This window comes from Manacus candei, unplaced genomic scaffold (genome assembly GCF_025592945.1).
Source record: "Manacus candei isolate 608988 ecotype Guabito, Panama unplaced genomic scaffold, ASM2559294v1 h1tg000008l, whole genome shotgun sequence".
In the NCBI taxonomy this organism is placed as follows: Eukaryota; Metazoa; Chordata; class Aves; order Passeriformes; family Pipridae; genus Manacus; species Manacus candei.
In genome coordinates this window covers 23,700,077-23,727,459 of record NW_026138056.1, presented here as the reverse complement: position 1 = coordinate 23,727,459, position 27,383 = coordinate 23,700,077, and the positions used below count along the sequence as shown (strand labels likewise).

At 36.7% G+C, this 27,383-nt stretch overlaps 1 protein-coding gene across 1 annotated transcript; it reads left to right on the top strand.

Moving 5' to 3' along the window:
* Positions 1-758: 758 nt before the first annotated feature.
* Positions 759-22,354, top strand: PPP1R42 (protein phosphatase 1 regulatory subunit 42). The gene is made up of 9 exons (XM_051769081.1): positions 759-979; positions 2,144-2,344; positions 4,237-4,403; positions 4,840-4,978; positions 7,596-7,712; positions 12,698-12,815; positions 14,098-14,226; positions 15,407-15,558; positions 22,204-22,354. Exons 2-9 carry the CDS (start codon positions 2,216-2,218, stop codon positions 22,240-22,242), a joined length of 990 nt encoding a protein of 329 aa, XP_051625041.1. The 5' UTR covers positions 759-979; positions 2,144-2,215; the 3' UTR covers positions 22,243-22,354.
* The last annotated feature ends 5,029 nt before the right edge of the window (positions 22,355-27,383 follow it).

The window sequence follows — 27,383 nt, the reverse complement described above, 5'->3', positions numbered from 1 at the left end:
TGTTAGCTGCCGTTTCACAGATTAAATCTCCCTTCTTGTTGATTAGGCTTGAAAGTATACAAATATCAAACATGAAAGAACATTCTTTCTTAAGAAAATTCTTACATATTTCACATTTTGCTAGAGTACTGTGTGCAGGCTTGGGCACCACAATATAAAAAAGACATGAAGCTGTTAGAGAGCATCCAAAGGAGGGCCGTGAGGATGAAAGGTCTGGAGGGGAAGCCTTATGAGGAGCGGCTGAGGTCACTTGTTTAGCTTGGAGGAAACTGAGAGGAGACCTCCTAAGAGCCTACAGCTTCCTTGCAAGGGGAAGCAGAGAGGCAGGCACTGATCTCTTCTCTCTGGCGATGACAGGACCAGAGGGAATGGTATGAAGTTGTGTCAGGTGAGTTTTAGGTCAGTAAAGGTTCTTCATCCAGAGAGGGTGGTTGGGTACTAGAACAGGCTCCCCAGGGAAGTGGTCACGGAACCAAGCCTGATAGAGCTCAAGAAGCGTTTGGACAATGCTCTCAGGCACATGGTGGGATTCTTGGTGTAATCTGCGCAGCGCCAGGAGCTGAGCTTTGATGATCCTTGTGGCTCCCTTCCAACTCGGGATATTCCGTGCTTCTACGTACACGGCCACCACAGAAAACCACCGGCCCGAGGGCATCGACTGCGCAGGCGCAAAAAACCCCGCCCCTGCTCCCTCTTGTCGGCGCTGATTGAGCAGGGAGGGCGCGCGCTGCGGCCGTTGGGGGTTGCGCCCCGCCCCCTCGGCCGTTGGCGTGCGGTTGTCGCGGCAACCAGGGGCCAGCGGCTCGCGCTCCTCCGCCTGCCGCCGTCCCGGGCCGGGAGCGTTTCCTCCTGGGACGGACGGCTGGAGGAGATCCCGTCCCCCACCTGCCATCAAGGCCGCCTTCCCGCCGGCCGAGCTGGGAGGCGGTTGGTGGTGGGGACGGGACGGGGAGAGCGGTGTGAAATCGCACGGCTGTAGGTAGGCAGGAGCTGGGGGACCGAGGGAGGGAAACCTGCCTGCCTTTCCCTCTGTTGTTACTGCTGGGTTTGGAAGGAGGTCTAAGAAAGGGCTCTGAAAGGTATTTTTTATTTAAAAAGCAAGAAAGAAACACTTTTCTCAGTAAAAAAAACAAGCAACCCCACAATGTCCTCTCAGCTTTCCTTCAGCCCCTTTTAAAATAAAAGTAAAAAGCAAAACCCGCGTGGATAAAGGGGAGCTGCTGAGCTTCAGCTTTGTTTAGTAAGCAAGGAAGTTTTTCTGCCTTTGCAGCTTCAATCTCGGCTTTTCCTCAGTTTCTTCTAAAAGTAATATTGGCAAGGAGGATTCTCCGTCCCTTGACTTATGTGGCTGCATGAGGTTTAGCACTGGGATGCTTTTTGGGATTGGCATGTTTTTTGCCGTCTCCTCGTTTCTTCTAATACACTGATGTAGGGTGTCGTGTATTGGCTAAAATATATAATGTACATTGGATTATGTACTGGCTAAAAAGGCAACGTTTTTCTTCTGAGTTATTAACTTATATTTGTTAGGGTATTTTTATCCCCAGGCTGTTTCTGCATCCAGTTCAATATTAGTATATTGCCGCCTTCTCTCTCCTCTATGCCCTGATTTATAAGCTCACTTGGAACCATAGACAAAATATGAAAAAAAAAAGTTGTTGTTGTTATAAGAGCCTTTACAGTGTGGAAAAACTCAGTTTTTCACTGTGTAGAACAAACACACGTGCAGTTGTGTGCATGACTAAAGTGCTGTGCAGATGTGTAAAGAGTATTGTAGCATAATATCACCTCTCACAGCCTTAAAACCTGCTATAGAGAGTCTTGTATTTTCTGACAAATAATTAGGTTATGAGCTTCCATTAATTAGCTAGTTACATATTTCTTAAGTAAACTTAAGCAAACTGAAACAACCAATCAAATATAACAATGTATATTAAATGCTTTTTAACCCACCAAAAGTCTGAAAAATTGCCAGCAAAAAAAGGGGTAGATTTCTACAGCAGCAAAGCGCGTACATAAATGTGTCACTGTAAGCAAAAAGGGAATGAATGGGTGAGGAAACATCAGATTTGAAGTACCCATGTAAGCTTTGTTGAAGATCTGGGATACAAGTAGTAAACCATCTTCCTTTTTTGTTTTTAAGGCATTTTGTAAAACAACTTATAAGAGCACGTCTTAGAAGAAGCAGTAGAGCAGCTTGACCTGTTACAGAACTATGGTTCGACTAACACTGGACCTCGTTGCTAAAAATGTTGGTCACAAGAGTCGCAATGAAGACGACTTTGGACAGTATCTGCAAAAAATAACTCATCTGAATTTGTCAGATAAAAATATAGACACAATTGTAAGATTTATTTTTCATTCCTTTTAACCTGGCTACTGAAATGTTTTGTAGTTACTGTTATGCTGAGTTGGTTATAGCTGGGGAGACAAAAAAACAAAGCCAAGTTTCCATTTTATAGCAGCTATAGTATGTTTTAACACTTCTATTGGCTTTCAGTTAGGCTTTAATAATGCATCTGTTTGGGAGCATGCTTCAGCATTCACTGCTCCTACTGTGTGGAACACTGCTTATATGTAACATGTTGAAACATGAAATGCATGACATTTGAAATGTGAAAATAAACTTTTAGCTGTAACTTTTAATATAAAACATCAAAGTGACTGTAACTCCAACAGTCTGCAGGGGTTCTTATTATCAACATGACACTTGTTTCTTTATGTGGCAAGTCTTGCTGAAGTATTTTACTTACTTGAAACTGCAGAAATATATATTATCAGTACACTGTTTTTGCCATTAATTAATTAAAATAGAAATCCACTAAAGCAATTACACAAGAGAGATGAAGTGTTAAAGTGAAGTATTTTTTGCAGTATTTCACAGAACTATTATATAAATATGCAGTTCTTAAACAAAAAAAAAACAAAGCAATTTACTACTTTGATTATTTTGTACAATTCCTATTTATTGATGATTACCTTTATAAAAAAATGATCTGTGGAATAGAAAAGATGTAAGGAACTAGTAATTTTGCAGATCAGATTTTCTGTTAAAGAAAGCAGTAATGATATTACATACTATTAAGCACAACACTTATTTTTGTTAACACCATTATTTTTGTAGTCTTGGGAATTTTACAGAGTTGTTAACTCATAGCACAATCTTTTCAATCTATCTGTGATTTATTCCTTAGATTTCAGAGGAAGTCTGAGAAAGGAAAGGGAAATTCAGGAACAGGATATAACCTGACTGAGGTTAACAAATTTGAACTGGTGTAGTGGCTTTTTCAAATTAGTCAGGTTAAAAATCTGCCTTTTTTTTTTTTTAATTGCTCCCTAGGGATTACTCATTTAAAAAATAACCCATGAACTTTTCATTTTCGAAGACTAAACCTACAAACTCAACCCAGTCTTCCTTCCTCTGAGTTTAATAATAGGAAATTTATACAGGTCCCGAGTTAATTCAAATCGCCTCAAGATACTGAGTGCATTTTGAAACTGCTGAACCCTGAACAACTGCATTGTTGTGTATCGTGAATTTCTGCTTTAAAAGTGTGATTTCAGTCAAGAAGAAATCATTTGTTCTGTATGAACAGATCCCTGCAAGCAAATGGGTTTGTTCAACTCACTCTTAGGAATGTGGATAGCCACAGCAAATTACTAATTGGATCAGATCATTTGATGAGGACTGGCTCATCAGATGCCACAGTGAAGTTTTACAGAAACCTTCATAAAAGGTGTGACCTTTTAGTTGTTTAATAGGAATACATTCAAAGACACTCAACATTTGAGTGCAAACTCAGCTCAGAAACATATCAAAATACATTGAAGTACAAGGGTTTTGTATAAATCAGTATTCCTTTGCCAAGAACTGGTTTCCATTACATCAATGAGGTTTGATGGAGACAACTACACTAACAACTATGCTTTTCTGAAATCCACCTTATGAAGGCTGGGAAGGTAATGAAATCACACAGGATGTGGTGTACCTGCTCGTTATGCCTGTAGTCCTCAGCTTCTGTATGGCAGAAAAGTAATGACAAATTTCAGTCTTAAGGCTGATGATTGCTGACACTAACTCAGTTTTTCCAGGAAAAATAGTGTTTAAAAATGTTTGTTAAAGGTGAAAATTTATAAATCGTGCAACAGAACTTAAATATAAGAACAATCAAAAGCTTCCCAAAGCAGGCATTGAGTGAACATTATGTAGCATTAATTTCTAATTGTTTATTTCAGGGTGTCCTCTCTTTCTGTAAAAATCTAAAGGTTCTATATTTATATGATAACCAAATCAGCCAAATCCAGAACTTGGACTTTGCTTCAAATATAACACACCTTTACCTTCAGAACAATTGTATTTCAAGTATAGAAAATCTCTCATCACTGAAAAAGCTTGAAAAACTGTAAGTTGAAAATAATGTATTTCTTTTACTAGTAAAAACAATAGTTATTTCACTAAGAAATTTTAAAAAAATTATGTAGCTGTTAAGATCCTTTTAGTTCTTGAATTCTGCTTTTCAAATAAAAGTAACTGCTTATTATTTTTTTATTAAGTGTTCTGTGTTGTAAGTAACGACATACCATCTTTACATATATATTTGCATTTAAATGATTTTATTTTTTCGATCAATAATAATAATAATAGCAATAGATAAAACTGCTAAAAAAACCCTTGGTTCAGTTAACTGAATGTTCTACTCGTATGCTAGGTTCTTTCCTTTTCTAATTTCCAAGTATTATTCAATAATACTTTAAAAATATTTTTCTTAATATATTGAAGCGTTGTGTTTGCTCTTACTTTCAAAGGGTATTAAATCTATTTTGGGTTTTATTCTGCAGGTATTTGGGAGGCAATTACATCACTGTAGTAGAAGGTTTGGATAAAATAGGAGAAATAAGGGAGCTACATATTGAAAGTCAACATCTCCCTGTTGGTGAAAAGCTTCTGTTTGATCCGGTATCTCTTAGGTCCCTGGCAGTAAGTACATTTTGAGAATTTCAATGAGCCATTAATCAGTGGATCAGTATTTTTAGAAGAACTGATTAGGACTTGATCACTCTGTGTTTTCCTTTTCTGCCAATTGGTGGCATTCTTTCAAGTTCTAACAAGGAGATCCCACACCAATTCTCATAAAAGCTAGTGGTCCAGCAGATTCTACTTCTTCGTTTTTTTATTATGAAGGATGAAAATGAAAATAGAAAGAGGAAATAAGGAAGTATATAGATACCCTATATTAACAGAATGTGAATAAACTAAAAAAGGGGTAGGAATTTATCACTCTTAGTTTTCTTAGTCTATTTAGTTTGTAGTGAATTGGTTTGTTGGTATTTCTCCGATTTGATTGTTACACATTTTATTTACTGCCTTTTGTATTCCTCTCGAGAATGTAATGGAAAAAAAAAGCTCAAACAGCTTTTTTTTCCTGGATAATAAGAACAACATATCAAAAGCATTCTGTTTTAGTTCTGCAGTTTTTCTATATTGTGGTATGTCATGATTTCAGGAAAGTCAGCTTTTGAAGTTGTCTTTCAATATCTTAGTTGCTCAGAAAACATAAAATGTACAGTTGAAGAGGTTAAAGAGGAGGCTTTAGTTGCTAATGGATGTAGTTCTATACTAAAAAAAAATTCCTCTTGCTCTATTTCTCAAAGTGTAGTCAGTACTCAATGAGCATTTTTTGTGAAGATAAAGAACTCACTGAAAAGTGAGTTTTTTTGTTCACATGTATATCATAAACATTTGGCCTAGCTCTAATTTCTTCTCTTTTGAGATTAAGTAATCCAAGACATGTATTGCAGTTTTTCTTTCATAGAAATGAGCCATTACTGTGAGAGCACTTGTACTACATTGGAGAAATTATCAAAGAAGAGGGGGATTATATAGCAATAATCCTCCCAGGATAATAATTTATAATAAACTCATCCATGTTTTTCAACATCCTGGCCTAGTCACTTGCATTTTGTTCTTTATGGCTTTTACTTAAGGCCTTTTGGTGTGGGTTTTGTTTTGTTTTCTAGGAAACACTTTGCATTCTTGACCATGTAACATCTTTGTGGAGGCTAAATGTAGAAGAATTCTATTTTATCCTCTGAATGCTAAGTGTTTAGACCCTTTTTAAGACATCACTTTTTACTTCATCTTCTTCTGTCTGTTTCTGGCTCTTAATGCTGTCAGAGATGAAAGAGCCAAGAGCATGAGGCCATATAGCTCTCTTTGTACCACAAGCAAATGTTTTGATGATGACAATGTCATGAATCTGAGGAGATTAGGTTTATGAACTGGGTGTATCAGGATGATACTGGTAATTTCTGTCTGCAGTGTAGATCTTGGTCAGATTTTTGAAGGGGGTTATTTTCCTGTATACGCTGCTGAAATAGAGATTTTCCAACTAATGGTAAGTCCCATACCTTGTATAATTGTAAACTCACTGTATTAGGTGTCCCTTTTCATTTCCTAGAGGTATAAACTTCTTCTTTCTTTTATGTGAAGCCTAATTTAATATGTCCTGGGATAAACACCTGAAACACATTTTGTTTTTATCTAAAATGTAAAGATATCTGTAACTATTGCTTGTTACAAAAGGCAAAGTGCATTATGTGACTCTCTATTGTTCCAAAGAAAGTTAAGGATCAGAGATATGTATGCCCAAAGGTTTGTAGGATCAAACCTGAAAGAAAAACAGTGTAGTCCAGGTGTTAAATGAGCCTATGTGGGTATCAGATACAAGCTTCAGCTCTATGCAATTCATATGCAGTCTTGGGGCCCCCAACATAAGAAGGACATGGACCTGTTGGAGCAAGTCCAGAAGAGAGCCACAGAAAGGATCAGAGGGCTGGGCAACTGTGAAGACACGCTGAGAAAGTTGGGGTTCTTCAGCCTGGAGACAAGAAGGATCTGGGGACACCTTGTAGAAGCCTTCCAGTACCTGAAGGGGGCTTATGAAAAGCTGGAGAGGGGCTTTTTACAAGGGCATGTAGTGATAGGACACAGGATAATGGTCTTAAGCTGATTGACGGCGGGTTTAGATTACACATCAGGGAGAAATTCTTTACTGTGAGGGTGGTGAGGCACTGGAACAGGTTGCCCAGAGAAGTTGTGGATGCTCCATCCCTGGAAATATGCAAGGCCTAGTGGATGGGACCCTGGGCAACCTGATCTAGTGGAAGGTGGCTCTGCTTATGGCAGGGGATTGTACCAGATCTTTAAGGTCCCTTTCAACCCAAACCATTAATTCTATAAAATGCAGTCGATTTCCATGTCTGTTTCATACTTCAAAAATAGGGTTAGTAGCACTTGCAGAACTCTGGAAACCATTTGAACATGTTTAAAGTATAACAAGCATTCAGTATTTACTGAGAATTCCTGAAATAATTGAGAAATAATCTTACTTTGGTTTGACTTCAAAACCAAAATAAATTGCGTTTTACAACAAGATAGCCAACATAAAACACTCTGTGAGGTGTGTGATAGTTGTGTTTGCATGTTTCTGCTTCATATGCTTGTTCATCCTTTACAATACTTTTCTGTGAGAATGTACAACTTGACTCACATATGACTTAAAAAAATATTTCTTTTTCTGCTTTTCGTTCTTCAGAAATCTTTATCTGTATTGAATATCAGCAATAACAACATTGATGAATTAGAGGATCTGGCAGTTTTGGAAAATCTTTCTTATCTTAAAGCAGTTGACAATCGACTTCAACATATGAAGGTATTAAAATAAATCTTTGTTATATTAAGTATGGGTGATAAGAAATTAGTCACATTCATCTTTATCACTAAATATAAGAGTAAAAATAAATTTTACTTCTGCTGTTACTGAACCTTTGACTTGTCAAGCGATGCTGTTTCTTCTTATCCAGAAATCTTATTGAGATTAAAAATGGAGAAGCATTAATGTAAGATATAAAAATTTATATTTTTATTAATTAATACTAAAATGAATTGGCTTAGATAGTAACCCAAATCACGAAGACAAAGCCTTGATTAAAATAAGCTCTTTCATTACTATTTCTACATTCCATTTCCTTAGAGAAGTTAACTTTCATTGGTTAGTAATTATTTAAAAAATTGTTCGTATTACTTCTTAGAATACTTAATATATTTTTAACAGAATGTAACAGAATTTGGCAGTTCTGTTTACTAATGAGGAGATTGCAGTATTTGGTGTGCATAACCTATAAATAATCTAGGTCAATATACTTTATTTGGACTTTATTTTCTATACTTTAATATTAAATGTGGAATGGTGCATTTCTGTTTTACTAGAGAACTATTTCAACCTGTGTTTCTGGCTGGCAGTTGTGATTGAATTCACGTCAAAATACAATTTGTGTAAGTTTTTGCTGAGTAATTAAAACCACATTGTATCAAAATAACAGTAAGCTTTTTCAAATGGACAGTTTCTCCAAAGCTTCCCTTTTGAAAAGGATTCCTTTTCTAAATAAAACATATTACAAATATTTTTAATTGGCTCTTTCTTTTGTATAAATAAATATACTTCAGTTGTGATGATCTTAGAAGAAGATTGTTTTAGGCAAAGAACCAATTAATTTTAAGAATGAGGATGCCAGTTTGGAGACAGTGTTTTCAGTATCTCAGAGGGAAAAACGGTATGCTCTGAAACAGAATAAGGAGAGGTCAAGAAGACTGCGCTATTCAGTAACTGTGTATGTGTTATTTAATCATTATTAAATTTCATTATTTAATCATCAGGAAGATCAGAGTTAAATTTGCCCAAATCAACTAGACATGTAGATTTCTATGTTATATGGTCACAGCTTTTGAAAAATTATGTGGTTAGCATTTGAGTTTGCTGCTGCTGTCAGTTACACTATCAAGCTCTGGTATATTTTCAAAATTACTGTCCTGTGTGTTTTCTAAACAATCTCCAAGTTTTGAAACATATGGAACAGAGAGGATATTTCTTTTCATATGTTTGCAGACCTGTAAAACTAATGAACATATCAAATGTATTTTCCATACAGTGTAACGCACGTGGATATCCAGCTTTAATTAAAACAATTACTGTGTTTTAAGAGATCACATTTGAGTGGGCTCTACTTATCACTAATATAAATTCTTAAAGAAATAAAGACCAAACTGTTGAAAAAAAGCATTAAGCCATGCAAAGTATTTTTTAAAAAGTCAGTTTTAGCTCTGTGTAATGTAAGTCTTTAGTTCACAGTAGGCATCTAGCAAGAGAACAGTCTTATACAGCCACTGACTGTTCAAAAAAAATAGCTGAGGGAAATTCTGAGTATGTTTCAATATTTTTGCAACCCCGAATTTCATGATTCCATGGCTTGCATTATTCTACAACTGTGAAGGCTGAAAGGATTTGAGGGGTGTACAGTTCTATGCACTTCATTGGTTTTGTGGGCTGAACTTGTCACACAGAGCAAAGGCTCTTTCACTCCCACACAGGCTGCCTCCACTCTCCTCCCTCTTGCCCCTCTGTTATCAAAACTCTGATGTGTACCTGTTTCTCATGCCAAAAGCTCTGCATCCACTGTTTTCCCATTCCTGCTGTCCCATCGCTGCCATTGAGAACATCCCTGGGAATGTCTGGCATTGATCAGAGATCATGGCAGTGCTGCATGACAGGGAAGTGTCAGAGAGCTCTGTACCCTGCTGTGCTGCACCCAGTGGGAAGAGAAGCTGGAGAGGAGTCATCCGCGTCCAAGTAGGGCTGGTCAACAGCAGTGACCTGTGCAGCAGAGGTAGATGGCTGCAGGAATAACATGGAGTCTTTTTAAAGGAGGAAAACATGAAGGGCATAAGAAATGCACAAAATGCAATCTTCTTATGTAGACTTTTCACACATTTGTGTATTTAGTATAATTATTTTATACCTAAACATTTTTCTCACTTTTTTCACTTTATTATGAAAACCCATATTCTCTTGTTTTTCAACTATGCCCCCTTGATTTCAGAGTAGTTGAAAATTAGGAATAGTAAATTCAATTGCTTAAGCTTCTGGCCAATTCAGGGCTTTATTACCATAACTAACAGACATCAGGGCATATGACCTTGTTTCACATGACTGAAGTTTATGTAATGCAGTCTGAACAGTAGACCGAAGTAAATCAAGTAAATTTTCTTAATTAATGCAAAATAACTATAACTAGCTACCACATGCAAAAAGCGTGTCTTAGGTCAGTTATCAAGAACATAATTGATTTTAATAGAATTGGCATTTCTTTATTTTCTATTGCTTGCTACTTGATTTATTTATCCTTTTCACTTTAGTCAGGATCACCAGGTCTTCTAGACTGCAGTGTATTTGGGTTGGAATACTAAGGGAATTTTTTAAAAACACTATATCTATTAAAAAAAAAACCCCACAACTATTCCTGTTTGCAAAAAGCCAGAATATAATTTATTTATTAATTAAATTAGTTTTGAGAACATTATGACTTGTGTGTTTGGATAGATAGAGAAAATACATCTAGAAATACCTGTAAAAATCTGTATTTCACAAGTCTTTAATTTATTCAACCTCTGCTCGGTATTGATTATGACAAGAGGATATCACAAAAGATGAATTCATTCGCTTCAGAATTGAGTCGGGAACAAGAGAAAAATTATAGATTTTCTCAAATAGATTATGACAGGTAATCAAAATGGTGACAAATTGCTGTCTCTAGATGTATCGGGGCAGTTGGACTAGACGTTTCCGATAAAAAATGGAGCATACTGGTCAGATACCAATTCTTAACTGACCATCGTTAATTGGTAAGAAATTGCCAGCACTACAGCTGCCTACTCAGGCGCTTGCCCTTCCCCCTCTCCCTCCCTCCCCATTGGAATATAATTTGCTCGTCAGTATTTTGTAGCAGACCTCAAAGTGATAGCATGACATGATCATTTATCAAACGGAGCCTGCCCAGAAGAGTGTCTGGTCCCTTTAGTACAGCTTATTGAAAGGCTGGGATGTGAAAGCACTTTATTAGAGACAGGAAGGCAATGAACAACTAGAGCGTATCGAAAGGGTAATCATATTTCAGCACAGGATTAGTGCACTCTTAGATAAACATACACTGGAGTAAGCATGTTCTGGGTCATTTATCAAGTAAGTAACAGCTAACAAAAATCTTCAGGATTCTGTATACATTCATCAAAGTTAAACTGTATACATTTTGTTTCAGTAATAGACAACTTTGTGTTGCAAAACTATTACTTGAAAAAATTATTTCTAGTGAAATCTAGAACATATTACAGATTTCAGTGATAATGATGAAGGCTCAGGTAAGAATAAATAAATACATTTGCTCAATTATTTTTCTTTTTTAATAGGTCTAGCCTAAAATACTTTTTCCCTAAACTGTGTTTGTGATTCAGTGTTAGCACTTAAGCTACAGGGGTTATCATGTTGCTGTACTGATGCGTACTGATTAAGCTTTACTGTGCAACATTATGAGAATTATTAACATTTCTTCACGTAGACTAGTCCTCAGAGTTTCTTACTTTGTTTTATCAATCTCGATCCTCACAGAACCAGACTTTTGCTCTCTGTTTTACTAAAAAGACATTATTATCACTGAATAACAATATGATGATATCACCATCATCATTGATAGACCAAAAATTAAATGGTTTGGATGTGTGAGTCTGTACTGCCACTTTCTCTTCCATGTGATTTTTCTAAACGTATGTTATATAACCCATAGAAATTTCCTAGGAGGATTTTCTACCAAGAGAGAAGAGCCTGCAAAAGCAGAATTCTCCCTGCTTGCATTACCCAGGCAATTTTCTAGATTTGGAGGAACTAAGAGATGCCTACATTGCTAGGTACTTCATTATTGGCATCAAGCTGCAAAATTCTACACACTTTGCAGTTTAGAATCTGTCATAGCATGAGTTGTAGATTTTTCTAAATTATTACAGCAACAAAAGTTCTCTCTCCTTGTATTTATACAGATTGTTTTGAATACCTCCTTAACCTTTTCACATACATAAGGAAAGCCTATCAAGAATGACAGTTAAATGAAATTTTGGAAAGAAAGTATTTCAGAAAGTAGGGTATCTCAGTAGAAAGGACCAATCTGCTAAGCTTTGCATGCTTTTAAGGTGAATTTATTGTATTTAAAAGACAGAGTAGGTCACACTGCCCTTGGGTAACCAGACAGAAAGCCAGATGGAGAAGGGTATATTTCACAAATTTCACTGTTTAGGCCAGTACTGTAACTGACCACCCACAGTTATGTAGGGGGGATTACTGTTTCTCCCGTAAAATACATACCTATAAAGAGAGAGGCAGTTTACTGTAGCTTTTTTTTTTCAGTCTGTTCTTTATCTGTATAAAGTATTTATTCTTCCACACGCTGATACTCTAAGGGCTCTGTGAGACCATGGGGATGTATTAAGAGACATTACATATCATACAGATTTTTTGGTTGGTAATTCCTCAGCATTAGGTGCTTATAAGAGGGATTGAAGTGGTCATTTTCCATAGCTGACATAACTGTATCCTTAAAAATGCAGCTTCTTCCAACTGTATCACCATTTCTTCTGTGTGATTATGATATATTCAGGGGATGTTATGCACCACGCTATTTGAAAATGTACATTCTTAATGTGCATATTCATACATATGAATAGTCTCAATGAAATTATTTCTGTGTACAGAATTTGGGCCTGGCTGAACAAATCACATTACTATTGAATTTTGTTTTGTTGTTATATCAATTGCAGGATTTGAAGGTTGTGTTAAACAAATGGACAAAACTACGCAGAATGGATCTTAGAGGAAACCCCATCTGCCAAAAACCAAAGTACAGGGACAAGGTTGTAGTACAGTCACAAACTTTAGGTAAAAAATCAAACCAATAGCCCACCCATAACCCCCACTCTTTTAGAAAACAACTGATACATTAATAGTTCTTGAATTGCACTATGTATGTAAACACAGTTACTGCTATAGAAATTTATTTCAAGTGATAAATTTTTAATTTATGTACAAAGCTGAAACCTTTTATATAATCAACTTCACAAACCATGTCGTTTGACTTTTGCTATTAGTGGTAGTAATTTTTTTTTACAATAGATGATTGGTGAGATTGTTACACGACAATAAGACTTTTTTTGTGTTAGTATTCCAGATGTAGTGAAACTGATTTTCAAAGACAATTTTAATCTACTCCCCTATCAGTCTGTAGTAGTTGCCTAGGTGTTTGTTGTACAGTGCCAGCTGTACAGATCCTACCTTACTGTGTTTGAATTTGTTATATAACTTTTGTCCTTAAACTTAAAAGCAATTTACATTTATGTTATGAGTGTATTTGTTAATCTTAACCTTATGTATCCCGTTTACATTATTATTTTTATATAATTTTAGCATAAAAGGAAGAAACTTATTCTTCTACACCTGAATATTCATACTGTAGAAATAGGTTAAAAAAATCTGCTAATTTTTTTACTTTTTTGGATAAAGGTGGCAATTATCTTTCAAGTTGTAATTATAGAACTTGGTTTTTCTAAGAGTACAAAATATCATCCATTAAGAAAAAGAAAAAGCCTATCTGCACAATCAAAATAACAGTGCCTTAGGACACTTCTAATGCAACCAAAATTTGTGGACATGTGAGGTACTTCTGACTCAAAAAATGCAGATGCAACCAATGAAACACAGAGTGTCAACTTGATGGCACCTAAGTGAGAAAAGTTAACCTTAGAGAGCCAAATCTGTGTGTCTGTCTTCATGAGCAGTAGGACTGTGATTGCTAAGACGTAGTTTCCCTCTCAGTCTGAGTTTCTGTGTCTTATCTATATCTTGTGCAAGAGCATAGCTTTTCTTCAGAACTTTCTATAAGGTGCTGCATGTTAACCAAATCTGAAATATATATATATATATTTCCCTTGAAAGTTATAAAAATAATAGATGTTTCTTTTGTAATTAAGACGTGTTAACTCACTCTTGCAACTTGAATATGAATATCAATCTGTACTGGGTATTTTTTTTCTTTACCAGAATGCTAAAAAGAGAAAAAAAGATTTGAAGGGAGCATATATAGAACAAGTACATATTACATACAGCTTTGTAGAACCCTTTAGTTAACTTTATATCACAGAAAATGTTCGCTTCTCTTTGACAGAATCCCTTGATGGGAAAGAAATTAAAGAAATGGAAAGACAGTTCTTAATGAACTGGCAAGCCTCCAAAACTGCCAGGAAAAAAAGCAAGGAGAGAATGACAGATGAACATACAGTCTATGTGCAATTTTGTAAGCAAACTAATCAATTACTTCATGCTTATTTACAATATTATAGAAATAATAAAACAGCAGCTAACAATAAATATACTGAGAATGAGACTTGTACCGGTGCTGACTCCAAAACACAGGAGTAGAAATTGAACTTTTCCAATATAAAATTTAATTTTAGCACTAATTCATGTGGTTTTTTTTTCTTCCCATCCCAATCTCCCAGAATTATGGAAGGGAGGAGCTAGTACATTTTGAGTGTGTAAATACTTAAGTTTGCTTTCCATATTTAAAGAAAGTGTTGGGCATTCAAAAGAAAATATGCATGAAATACATCAGACTTTTAAAATCTATTTGTTGATACTTATTTGATCTGTGTAAATTGCCAGTCCTTTTAAAGGCCTTCACGAGATACATGACTAGCAGAAGTTTTACACTTGGAAAGAAAATAAATGTTTGGAGGTAAAAAAGCCTTAAACCCTTTTGGGGGCTTAAAAGCAACATGTTTTTGAAGTGGGAAAACCAATTAGTAGATTAGTTTTGAAACTGAAGGAAAACCTGAAGTATAATGAGATTTTTTTAAAATTGTGGTGTAGTAGTGGCTGTTACAGAGTTGACTGCATGTTAAAACATAAATGACTTAATAGCATATCTTGCCATCTTGCAGAATTTGGAAAGAGACATTAGACTTCAAATTACTCAAAATGGTTTGAATGACCATAATTATAAAATAAAACTGACGACAGTTACACTGTTGCTTTTGGAAGATAAACTAATATGTTATTTTGAAGACACGAAGTGAAAACACTCTGACTGTCAGCCCCAGCCCCCAAATAATTGTTATCTGCTCAGTGTTTGGAAGCCATATGTGAATGGCAATGGTTCTAAAATGGTCTTCTGAGTAACTATTGATGTAAAGAGATGCTATGTAATTGAATTTACTCCCTTTGAAATAACTGTACCTGAATGGGAATACCTGCTTTAATATTCACCTTCATCAGTGTTTGCAGCACCTTCCATGATTCCATACAAAGTTTTCCATTCTCAATTATCAAATGCAAAGTAATTTACCTTGAGGCTTATTACACTGTTTTCTATAACAAGATATATTGGAACCTATGATCAATCACACTGAATATTAAATAGATATGGTTTGACCTGGGATATTAAATTAATCCTTTTTTCATTCTGTTTTCTGCAGCTGATTCTGAAACATCTCATCCTACTCTTGCCTTTCACCACAGTCACTCTGTGGAAGAAAAACCAAATTTTTTAGTTTTGTCTCAGAAGCAAAAAATTGAAAGAAAACCTCTGCCAAGAATCCGTGAAAGAAAAAGTCAGATGAAAGCTCAGGTGTGTTCCTTAGACATCTTACTTCTGTTATTGCTTGTACAGCTCTTGCTGAATCAGTTGGAAAATGAGTACAGGAAGGTAGAATTTAATCTGAAATAATTTTTTTAACCATGTTATATTTATTGTCTTTATTTCTTTGAAAGACAGGGTAATAGATTTCAATTTCTGGTTATAAATCCATAGACTAGCTAACAGTAGTAACTTCATTGTTACTGATTTCTGTCATATGCATTTGATTGTACTATTTTTCTACAAAGGTAAAATAATATCAAGTTAATTTTGATTAATATCGATCGAAGTTAATTCTTGGAAGTACAGTTAAGGTGTCAGCACTATTGGAGAAGGGTGATCCTGTGCAGAGGAGAAACAATCACTTTTCATCATTACAACTTACTTCTAACAGACATGTGTCAGTGTATTATATATTTGATTAGCATTTTCCTGTAGCATCAGCTCAAGAACATGGAGACAATCAAGAAAGAAAAACTCATGTGTGTGCCTTACAGACGTTTAGACACTACATGAATTTAAACAATTCAGAATTTATGATATGTATTCTTTATTCATAGCCTGGTGCACTCTAGTGCAACTGTTGGTGGGAATAAAATCTGCTCATAGGTGTTTGCAGTTTCACCTGTAGTAATAGTTTAATTTGGTATTTGGGATCTAATATCACTCCTTCCAGATTTTTAATGGTATTTTTAACCTAACTGTTTTATTATTTACCAGCTGAACTGGCCAACAGCAAAAAAAATCATCATTTATGCAGTGCTGTAGATAAAATAAATAAATAAATGTAACTGACGCAAGTATTCTTTTGTAACTAAATTACTAAATGTAGTGTTCTATTTTACATTCAAATTAGACTTTATTAGTATGTTGGACAATTTAACTGAGCAACATTTAATGCTATTTTATTCTTGACAACTTACCACTTTCCATTCCATCAGTTTTCTTCCTTCTGATTAAAAATAACTGCCTTTCCCTTAATAAGAAGGGAAGAAGAATTACAAATCACAAAGCTGCCCTCTTTCAAAGGATCATTTTTGTCCTTCACATGGCAATGGATACATTCTGACCTGAAAGGAAACTGAACTTGTCATATATATGTGCCCATTCTTGAATTTTTTTCTTGCTTCAGAAAGCAGTGGAGCAGTTTAAAAACAAGACCTGCAGGAACAGCGCACCAGTTATCACAAATTAGTACTACTATTAGTACTACTATACTGAATAGTCCAGGCTTGTGAGATTTAGAGGGGCACAGACTAATACTCATGCCATACAAACTTGTTTGTGGGTTTTTTTTAATTCCATTATGGGTTTATCCACATGGTTAGTGTTCTGTCAGCTTGCATGTCATCTTTATTAGCATCCAGTCTTTTGGGCCAGACTGAGTAAAACTGCTTTTCATGTACCATTCCCCTTAGTCCTAAAAAAGGATGGAACATGTCTGCACAGCATCTTTTCTTCAGTATAAGACCTTCTGCTATCCCCTGTGAGATAAATCATTCTGATTCTGCTTTACAATGTTGAAAAACTGTCCAGTTGTTGAGCTTCTTTGCTTGACAAAAGTTACCCCCATATTAAAAAGTTGGAGCACAGTCCTGTTGAAATCCCTTTTGACCCTAGGAAGGTGAAGATTGCATCTTTCATACTTGATTGGAATAAAATGTCTATATTTGTATTAATTTCCATTTGCAAATTAAACTATCCTAGTGATTTTTTTTAAACTGTTAGTCTAGAATATTTAGTCTGATTCACAGAAAGGTTAGGAGAAACTACAGTCAGATGACATGCATTTAGTATTTTCAAAAAACTTGTGAGAATTTTGTCTTAGATGCTGAAGGTTTCCGTACCTTACAATTTCATGTATAATCACTGATCCTGAGATGTATTCTAATCTTGTTAGCAGAGGAATTCCATGGAAACCAAGAAGTCTTGGGATTTAGTTAAAGGTTTTTGAATTCTTTAGAATGTTTTTGGGAAGAAAAAATAAGAAATATTCATTCTCAGATTATATGCATGTATGAAAAAATGACAAATCACAGTATTCCCTTGTCAGATTCAGTAATTAGGGATATACATAAATGTGCCCATATGTAAAGGAAGGAAATTTCGTCAAACTGAACAAATACCTGTATTGTTTAATTGAAATTCAGTATTATACCAAAGAAATCAGTGAATTTTAATCTTATCCTCTATGTTAGTCAAATAAATTATTTGAACAGATGTTTCCTCTTTCCCTATACATGCTAGGTGATGTTTGACCTTGGCAACTGAAAAACAGGCATTAAATACCTTTTTAACCTACATCTTAGATCCACTGAGGATTGCATATCGCTTGAGCAATGAAAAAAGCCAGTTATTACCAGATTACTGAAATGTGTCATTAATCTTTCTTTTTTTATAATATAAAAACAAGAGTAGTATTGGATTTTAAGTCAGTTTTGAACATTTAGAGAAAATTATGGATATTGGCAGGAAGTAATTAAAAGAAAACAAATCACTTAACTATTTTAAAGATACCTAATACCTTGCAATGAGATACACCATTATAAATTTTCCCAGAGTAGAGAAGTTGTTGAAATTTTGATGTTGTAAACTTAATCTGTAACCAGCAGTTTCTGCCCACATTTCTTTACTCATGGAATTAAATATTGTGGTAAGTATTCGTAGAACTCAGAATGTGGTGGGAAAGTCACCTTTTGTCTCTCCAGCATATGTTATGTGATTAGCAGTATGGTAATATCTTTAAATTATATAGTCAGCACGTAATGAGGACACTGGATTGTGTCAGCTAATCATAAGCCACTCTGCTGCCACCATACACATCCTGCATAGTTCTAGTCCAGATGAAAGGAACTTGCAGTGAGCAATGTTATGTACATGTTCTGCATGTATACTGGGCTTTTGTTTATATGAATCTAACCAGCATTATAATAAATAGAATTATTAAGGCCTGTTATATGACAGGTTTTTGGGGAGGGCTGATACTGAGATTTTAATGATGTATACTCAAAAGATTTACAATTGTATGCTTATTTCACATTACAGAACATAGTTTTCTCATTTGAGAGGGCAGTGGGGAAATAAATCTCATTCTCTTACTGAATATCAATTGCAGCAAATCTGAAAATTCAAAAATAAAAAGTATCCTCAGCCTTGGCTTCAGGAAAAGGAGAAATACAGAGTTAAGATACAAACCAGTGCAGTTTTACCTCCACACCCTGGAGCTCCTTTTAGCTGCTGAGTATCCCACAAGCACTCCAAATGTATTCAGAATTAGGTGCATTAAATATTTGGAGATACCAGCTGGAGTGCTTTGGTAGAGCCTAGAGCATGTTTTGAATGGACATGGAGTGCCTTTTCCAGCAGCTACAGCCCATCTCACTGCCTTTCATTGGTGATAGTGTTGAAGGAAAAATGTAAACATCTCCTTAGTGAGGTCTAGAAAGTATCAATCAGCATTTAGTGATGAAGGCTGGGGAAGAGAAATGTAAGGAATTTACTTGCCGTTGAATTATTCAGCCATGACATAGGATATGGAAGGAGTTGCTGCAATGCTTAATAAAGTGTAAGGATAAAGAGATAAAGTGAAGTTCTGAAATTAAATAGTGTTGCTGAAGCAGAGCCATTTGAATAAGGTCAAGTATTAGCAGTTTCTGGTTACTGTGACTCATGTAAGGTCTCAGCAGGCAATTCAGCCAATTGGTTGGTTCCTTTTCTTTCTGGAGAATATGCACTACTTGTAAAGGTCAGTATAAGTGCTTTCACAGGACCAGAATTGACATTACAATAATGTGTATCTTCATGGTATTTTCGTATCCATGTTTCGTATCCACATGCAGGACCCATGTTCATTCTGCCCATGATCATTCATACTCTTCATATACAAGGAAAAATATAGTTGTTACCACAAACATGCAAGATGATATACAAATGGCATTGTAAACTTTTGGTAGTGGTAATTTAACAAAACAACAGAGAAAAAGTAGTTCTAATATACGCCAAATCTGTGGTACTTAACACTGCCACATCATTCAGCATCCTAAAGGCAGTGAAAAAAGGCATCGCTTTTTGCCCATGCCCATGCCTCCACACTCCAGTTCTCCATGCTGCTGGCTGTGCCCAAAACTGAGAAGGAAAAATGATGTAAACACACACAAGACATGCATTGATAGACCCCCTGCACCCTTGAAAGGAATAAATGCTTTTCAAAATGCAGAGAGAGAGCACACATCTCCTGGTGAGCAGATAGACCACACATACTCTTACATGTCTGGTGACCATATATATCAGATACACTTGATATATTGCCACTTGACTGGCAATCTGGCAGGAACACATTTGCTTGCAATAGACAGCTCCTTCTTCCAGGAAATATGGACTATTTCCTAGACATTTAGAAGACCAAATGGCATGTGTGACTTGTCAGCCAATAGGTCAAAAAATTACTGGGGCACATGTGGGTATGCAGGCTCTCATACACTTTCAAGAACATTGAAACCCTTCTGTTTTTTTCTGTTTGAAACCTTCTACATAAAATACATGAATATTTAGAATAATTTAGATTAGAAAAGGCCCCTTAAGATCATCAAGTCTAAATGTAGGTCCGTTAACATTTTAAACAGAATGCAGAGAGGACTACTCAGTGATTTTAGAGTGAATTGCGTCTTGTAACTGGCTCCATCAAAATTGTATCAGGAATGAAATACTATTTTAGGATGTTAAATGAAAAGCAGACTCAAATCTTTGGATATCTATTTTTCAAGTGTTACTTGTTCACCCTAGTAGTTAACTATACAAATGAAGCATTCAGTATGAAGTGTTTACTTCTTTCCTATCCTTAGATCTTTATATGTATAAGTCAGTACTTTTAGACTGCTGTTGAGATAAATCCTCAAAACTTCATAATGTTTTTGCTCTGCTGCATTAGCAATTTACAAAATTATAAAAATCACATTTGTAAAACACACATATGAAGAAAATAAACAAAGAAGTAATGCTATATTTTCAGGTTTTTAGAATACATGCCTGCATGGGAGATTTAAAAAGTAATTTGAGGCTAAAATAAAGACTGCTGCTTGAATAGGGATATATAAATAACTTCTGTAATAATTTCAGTGTAACTCAGGTGAAGTCAGTTCCACTAACTTAATTTACTGTAATGATATAAATACTGTTTCAATATTTGCCTTCCTGTATTCTGTCACATGTTGTGTAGGCACACTCCCTTGTCTGAAAAGTTGAAAGCAACTGCTTTAATAAACCTGAGGTGAGCAAGGTGAGCTGCTACATTTTGGAGGACAGCATTACAGTCACTAATTGCTCCTCAAATTCACTTCCATCACCTTGGGATTTATCCCATCCAGTTGCAAAGACTTGGAAATGTCAGATTTGCCTTAGTGGTTCCTAAATCGATCATCATCTACTGTTGGTAGTATTTCTCTCTACCAAAAACTGTTCCTAGAACCCAGGAGGTGTAAGCCTTGCCAGTAAAGATTCTGATGCTTTAGAGCTTCCATGGTACTGTTGGTGTGTTAGAATTACCAAAAGGAAAAAAAATTAGGGCATCAGCGCCTGAACACCTCCCCTTGGTACTGCTCTGATCAAAATCAGAATATATGGATAGATACATAAGCTTTATAATCACTGTGTATACCCACAGTGTTTGAGTTACTGATCTAAAGTTGACATTTGAACTTTAGAACCATAACCAATGAAAAAATCCTATTTTTCTTAATTATCACATTTAAAACAGTGCAAGGTGTAAGTTAATTTAATGTGGTATTATTTTTTTATATATGCAGGTATAAAGCAGTACACAGGACTGCCTGTGTATATAGCTTTTTATAAATCTACAAAAGCCACACAATTCAAAAGTTCTGAGATAGGGGCAGAAAGGGGAAAAATACAGCCAGAAATGACTGACAACATCTTTCTATTCTCTTAATTCTGAGCAGAATTAAGTGCTGCATCAAAACAAGGTAAATCCAAGCCAGTCGTGAAATGAGCCATGTAATAGGCTAATACTTTAACTCAGAAGGAGATTTGAAGCAATAAGCTCAGCCTTTCTTGAAGAGTTAATGTATTAGACTGCCACAGTAATCACTAATTACATGTCCAGTAAAGTTGGGTATAATCAGTTACACTTAGTTTGTAGAAAAATGTTTTGGAATAAAAGACCGAGTCCTATCTGGTTTCATTTATATGAGAAATTACTTTGATTAATACTAAGATTTTGTTTCTTATGGAACTTGAAAATTATCAGTAAGTATTTGATACAAATTTATGTGGAAAAAATGTTAACTATCACCATTTTTGTCTGTGGAAAAAGTCAGTCAATTTTGTAATAAAGGAATGTACAATACCCCAGATGGTCAGATTATGTCAATTCAGAATAACTTGGCCCCAGGTTTGACACTGGAAAAAAAAACAACAAAGGGTTTTCACTGCATCAGCCAATAACCTTGCAATAGGTAAAGGCCTTTTTTTTTCATCAGCAGCTTTTCATAACACTGCTTACAAATTTTGTAGAAATGTTGAGTGGTCTCAGAAAGCACCAATGACAACAGGAGCAATGGGGGCTTTTGTGTGTTTCTGATATGAAGATCTCATCTATCTTCTGTGATCTTTCTGATGTAGGTTGAGGAGGCATCAAAAGTGAAGGCAGAAGCAAGTTGAATTCTAAAAGCCAGAAGTTATGAAGGATGTGAAGATTTGGCCATTACTGGATTTTTTTCCCTTCAAAGTTTACAAAGAAAGATACTGGTGTCTCTATGGATATGTTATCTGTGTCTTTTTAACCTCAAAACCAGACAAAATTAAGTATGTTTAACTTCACACTGCCTTCTAAGAACATTCGGAAAAATAAGGGGACTAGTTATTTATTTAGAAGCAATACTTTGTATCAAAAGCATGTAAAAAACATCTGCAAGTGCAAGGTTAAACTGATTGCCTAGTTCTTAAAATTCCTCAGAAAATGAGCTGGTTTTAGCCAGTGCCTTACCTAGTAGCTGCTTCTTTCCATATATGATACTCAGCCATTGCACAGAGGCATGTGCATAGTAGAGTCATAGAATCATTAAGGTTGGAAAAGACCTCTAAGATCAAGTACAACCTTTAACCTAATACTACTGTGTTCACCACTAAATCATGTCCCCAAGCACCACATCTGCAGATGTTTTTGACACTTCCATGGATGGTAATTCCACCACTTCCCTGGGCAGCCTATTCCAATGCTTGACCACCCTTTCAGTAAAGAAATTTTTCCTAACGCCAAATCCAGACCTCCCCTGATGCAACTTGAGGCTGCTTGCTCTTGTCCTATCACTTGTTATTTGAGAGAAAAGATCAACCCCCACCTGTCTACAACCTCCTTTCAGATAGTTGTGGAAGGTGATAAGATGCCCCCTGAGCCTCCTTTGCTCCAGACTAAAGAACCCCAGTTCCCTCAGCCAATCCTCCTAAGCCTAGTGCTCCAGACCCTTCACCTGCTCCGTTGCCCTTCTCTGGACACACTCCAGCACCTCAGTGTTCTTGAAGTGAGGGGCCCAGAACTGGACACAGGATTTGAGGAGCAGCCTCACCAGTGCTGAGGACAGGGGGACAATCACTGCCCTGGTCCTGCTGGCCTCGCTATTTCTGATACAAGCCAGGATGCCACTGGCCTTCTTGGCCACCTGGGCACACTGCTGGCTCATGTTCAGCCAGCTGTCGACCAGCATCCCCAGGTCCTTTTCTGCTGGGCAGCTTTCCAGCCACTCTGTCCCCAGCCTGTAGTGCTGCCTGGGATGATTCCGACCCAAGTGCAGGACCCAGTGCTTGGTCTCATTGAACCTTATACCATTGGTTTCTCCCTTCAAGCAGAAAGGAGCTATTACCACATGATTTTTGAGAAGATCTGTAGTCCTAATAAATAATTTCCATCACTTGGATTTTTCCAAGTTCTGGTGAATAATGTGGAACAATTAGGAGAGAAGACACAAGAAGATTAATGATGTTGGTGCTGGTTAATTTTTGGATTAGGAGTATTACACATTAACTTAAAATTCTGTTTTAAGTAACTGAGACTGAGTTTGGCTTCTTTGCACTAGTTTGAGTAATTAAATGAATGCTCAAGACTTCTGATATAGGAAAATTCCAAACCTACAGGTAAGGAAAGGAAAACCCAGTTTACAAATTGCCCCTGGAAAAGAAACCTTTCCTAATGCACTTTCTCTGTATAAATGTCGGCTGAGCATCTTACACTTAAGACCCTCTCTGAAATAAGAAAGGATTTTTTCCTGAATAAGAGAATCAGGATCTATCTTTTTGCATGCAATGTTGTGTGTATTTTGTTATTGGTTATAAAGATAAATATAATTTGATAGAATTTATTCAAATAAATTTAACTTTTGCATGTATTTTCCCCCTTGAATAACAAGATCTTCATCTTCATTATAAAGAACCAGATTTCCAAAGCTGAGGTAGTAAGTGAGTGGTACTGTAACTCTGAGGTGCCACATGCTTCTGTTAAACTGTTGTGGTTTAACCCCAGCCAACAACTAAGCCCCACACAGCCACTCACTCACTCCCACACCAATAGGATTAGGGAGAGAATTGGAAGGGGTATAAGCTAGGAAACTAGTGGGTTGAGATAAAGGCAGTTAAATAGGGAAAGCAAAAGACACACAAGCAAAACAAGGAATTCAATCACCACTTCCCATGGGCTGTGAGGTGTTCAGCCATCCCCAGGAAAGCAGGGTCCCATCACATGCTATGGTTACCTGGGAAGACAAATGCCAAACATCTAAACATCCTCCCCCATTTCATATACTGAGCATGATGTCATATGGTATGGAATGTCCCTTTGGTCAGTTGGGGTCACCTGTCCCAACCTCCCATGCACCCCCAGTGCAACCCCCATGCAACCCCTACCAGCCCCTGTGAAGAAAATGAACTCTACCTCGGCCAAAAGCAGCACATAAAGCTAGTGAGCCATTTGCCTTCAGAATCAGAAAATTCAAAACACTAAATAAAGCTCTTATGTGTAGCTGTCATCGTTAGTCCTGAAATTAATACTAACCGAGAATGATACTTCTTGTTTTAGCTGTTGTCATCAATGATATTCAGATCAAGAAAGACAGAAAAGCATACATCAAAAAAAAGTTCATTCTTGTTTAAGCAATTCCCAGAGAAGAATGTCAATACTTTCAGTGAGTGTGTTCAAAGTGGCAGCTGCTCGATTGCTGACTCAATGCAGCACATTGGGAAGTTGCCTCCTGATCTCTATGGTGTGAAGTTATCTTTCCATCTTACACTTCCCTCTGCCTTACACACACCCATTTAAAACTGTTTAATGGATCATTAGTATTTCTTAATGTGGGTTATGCTGTGTAAGCCATCTAAAAAGTATGGCTTATTTTCCATAGGTTCTGAGTATTTCTGGATTAAAGATTTTACTTTCTTATATGTTAAATAAAACATTGAAGACTTGAATTAATTACTTCTGATACAACATAGGCCATGGGGTTTCACACAGAGAATCCCACAGCCAAGCAACTCACATCCAGCTAAAGCAAACCCTACCAAAATATTCCTCTGATGAAACATCAAAGTGGGTCTCGTTTCCACTCTGGATCTACTCTCCCTCTCACTTTTTATATTCCATAATAGTTTGGCTACATCCCAGCTGCATACATGTATCATCAGGCCTATACTTTGGCCTGCCCTAAACCCCTGCATCTGAAGTCTGCAATTGCCCTTGAGTAAAATCATCCACACTGTCATTTGATGCATAAATATTCACACTTCTCTAGCTCCAGTAAAGCCTGCTCAGCTCTCACTGCTCACTCACACCAACTACAATACTGTGCTTCTCACATGGCTTCTACCAAAGGGAAAATGGAGGGCCAGACCTATTGGGGTTCTCTTTACCCTGGTTTTCCTTTCTCTTTTCTTAGAGTGAGAACAACTTTTACAGAGACCCTTCCAGATTGAACATGTACAAGGGAATAGTTTAGAAGTATTTCCTTAAATATGTGTGGGTCTGAAATGGAATTATGGTGGGATCTCAGTAACTCTAAATCTTTAAAAAAATCCCCTGATACTATGCTCTAACACTTATGTACACACCCATACAATAGAATGGAGCCCTTCTGATATATATTTTAGATGTATTTTGAAAGTAATTATTACTGAGAAAATACAATAAAAGGTTTATTGCTACACTGTGATGTAATGTATTTAACACAATTGCAGAATATGCTATGGTTCTACAATACACCACATTCTACAATTCAAATATCAACATGGTATTTGAAACAAAAGGAAAAAGGATATAATTGGAAATGTTCAAAATACTTGTTTGGTTTTGGATTGCATTCCCATTATAAACATTGAGATTTCCCCAAGAAGCAGAAGTTCTGAATTTCAACATATTTTTATTCTTCTGTGGCTGTGTCCTGCCTTTTATTTGCTCCTGGGCTAGAGCTGGAATCTGTGGGACCTGACCAGATACAGTCCATGTGTGGCTTCGTGCGGGAATGGTTTTATTTGGACAAGTGACATTTCTACTAGTCCATCAGACACCAATAACCAGTAGGCAAATACACTTGAAAAACCCTTATACAGTAATGGGAATGAGATAAAATGAACAAATTGGAAAGAAATACCCTAAATGTTCATGCTGAATTGTAGCTATAAAACCAGAGAATAATTTGACATGAAGGGAGCAGAGTGTACCTGGAAAAATATCGCTCTGTCTCTGGTAGAAATTTTTCTTACCTAAATCACGCTGAAAATCTGGCTCTTTTGTGGCTCTGGCATTTCTCAGATTTGAAATGTACTTTTGAAGGTATGGCAGGAAAGTAATTCTCAGTCATTTGGGAAAAAAGAAGAAGAAACAGCTGCAGCAGCTTGTTACAGTTTTAGACTTAAATAGTGTGTTGATAGAAGAAAATCACTGGATGTCTTTGTGGTTATAATGGTGGAGTTGTCTGGTGGGAGAAAATCTTCATGGACCAAAGAACAACTATTTCTACCTTTATATGCCCTTGGGGTTTTTTTTAAATATATCTAAAGCACCTCTTTTATGGTAACAGGGTTAGCAACCAGGGTGGTGTCTCTGAACTCTGACCACAAATCTCACCATGCCACTTCCCTAAGTGCACTCTGCAGCAAGCTGTTTTTGGCACTGTCAAAAGGATGGTAATGAGAATTCCATCACCACTTTTCTTCCAGCTCCTTCCATTGGATTTCCTGCACTGAGGCAGAACACTGTGTGTGTACAGTGAGAAAACAAAAAAAAACCATAATATTGTGTCATCAATTACATCAGAGAAAAGAAGAAGAGCACAGAACTAGAGATCTGCTAATTTAGGGTGGCTGGGAAGTCCTGGGCAGTTGGGACACCTGCTGTTAAGTTCTCTGTCAGTGACACGGCTAAGTGTCCCATAGCCTAGTGAGAACACCTCTGTGGGGAGGCACTTGGGCAGGCAAACTGAGGACACCTCCCTGGGGGATGGGTCTGGGGTACCCCAGACTTGTGTGCTGGACCCAGTCAGTGCATGTTCGATGCTTACAGAATGACAGAGGAGCCCCAGTGGAACTGGGGCTGGAGGGCAAGTCTCCCTGCTCCCCAGGGAGTCTGGGGTCAGTTCTCCCACATCACACCACAGTGAGGATGTTTGAGTATAATTTTAAGAACGTGTTCAAGCTTGCTTGAGCCCCAGAGGCTGGCTGAGCATAGAGGTGTCTGGCTGCAGAGAGGATTCAGCAATTCTCACTTGGACTGGAGGCAGTGTTGGAAGCCTCGAGGCCAAAACGTGGCTCAGCACAGCTGC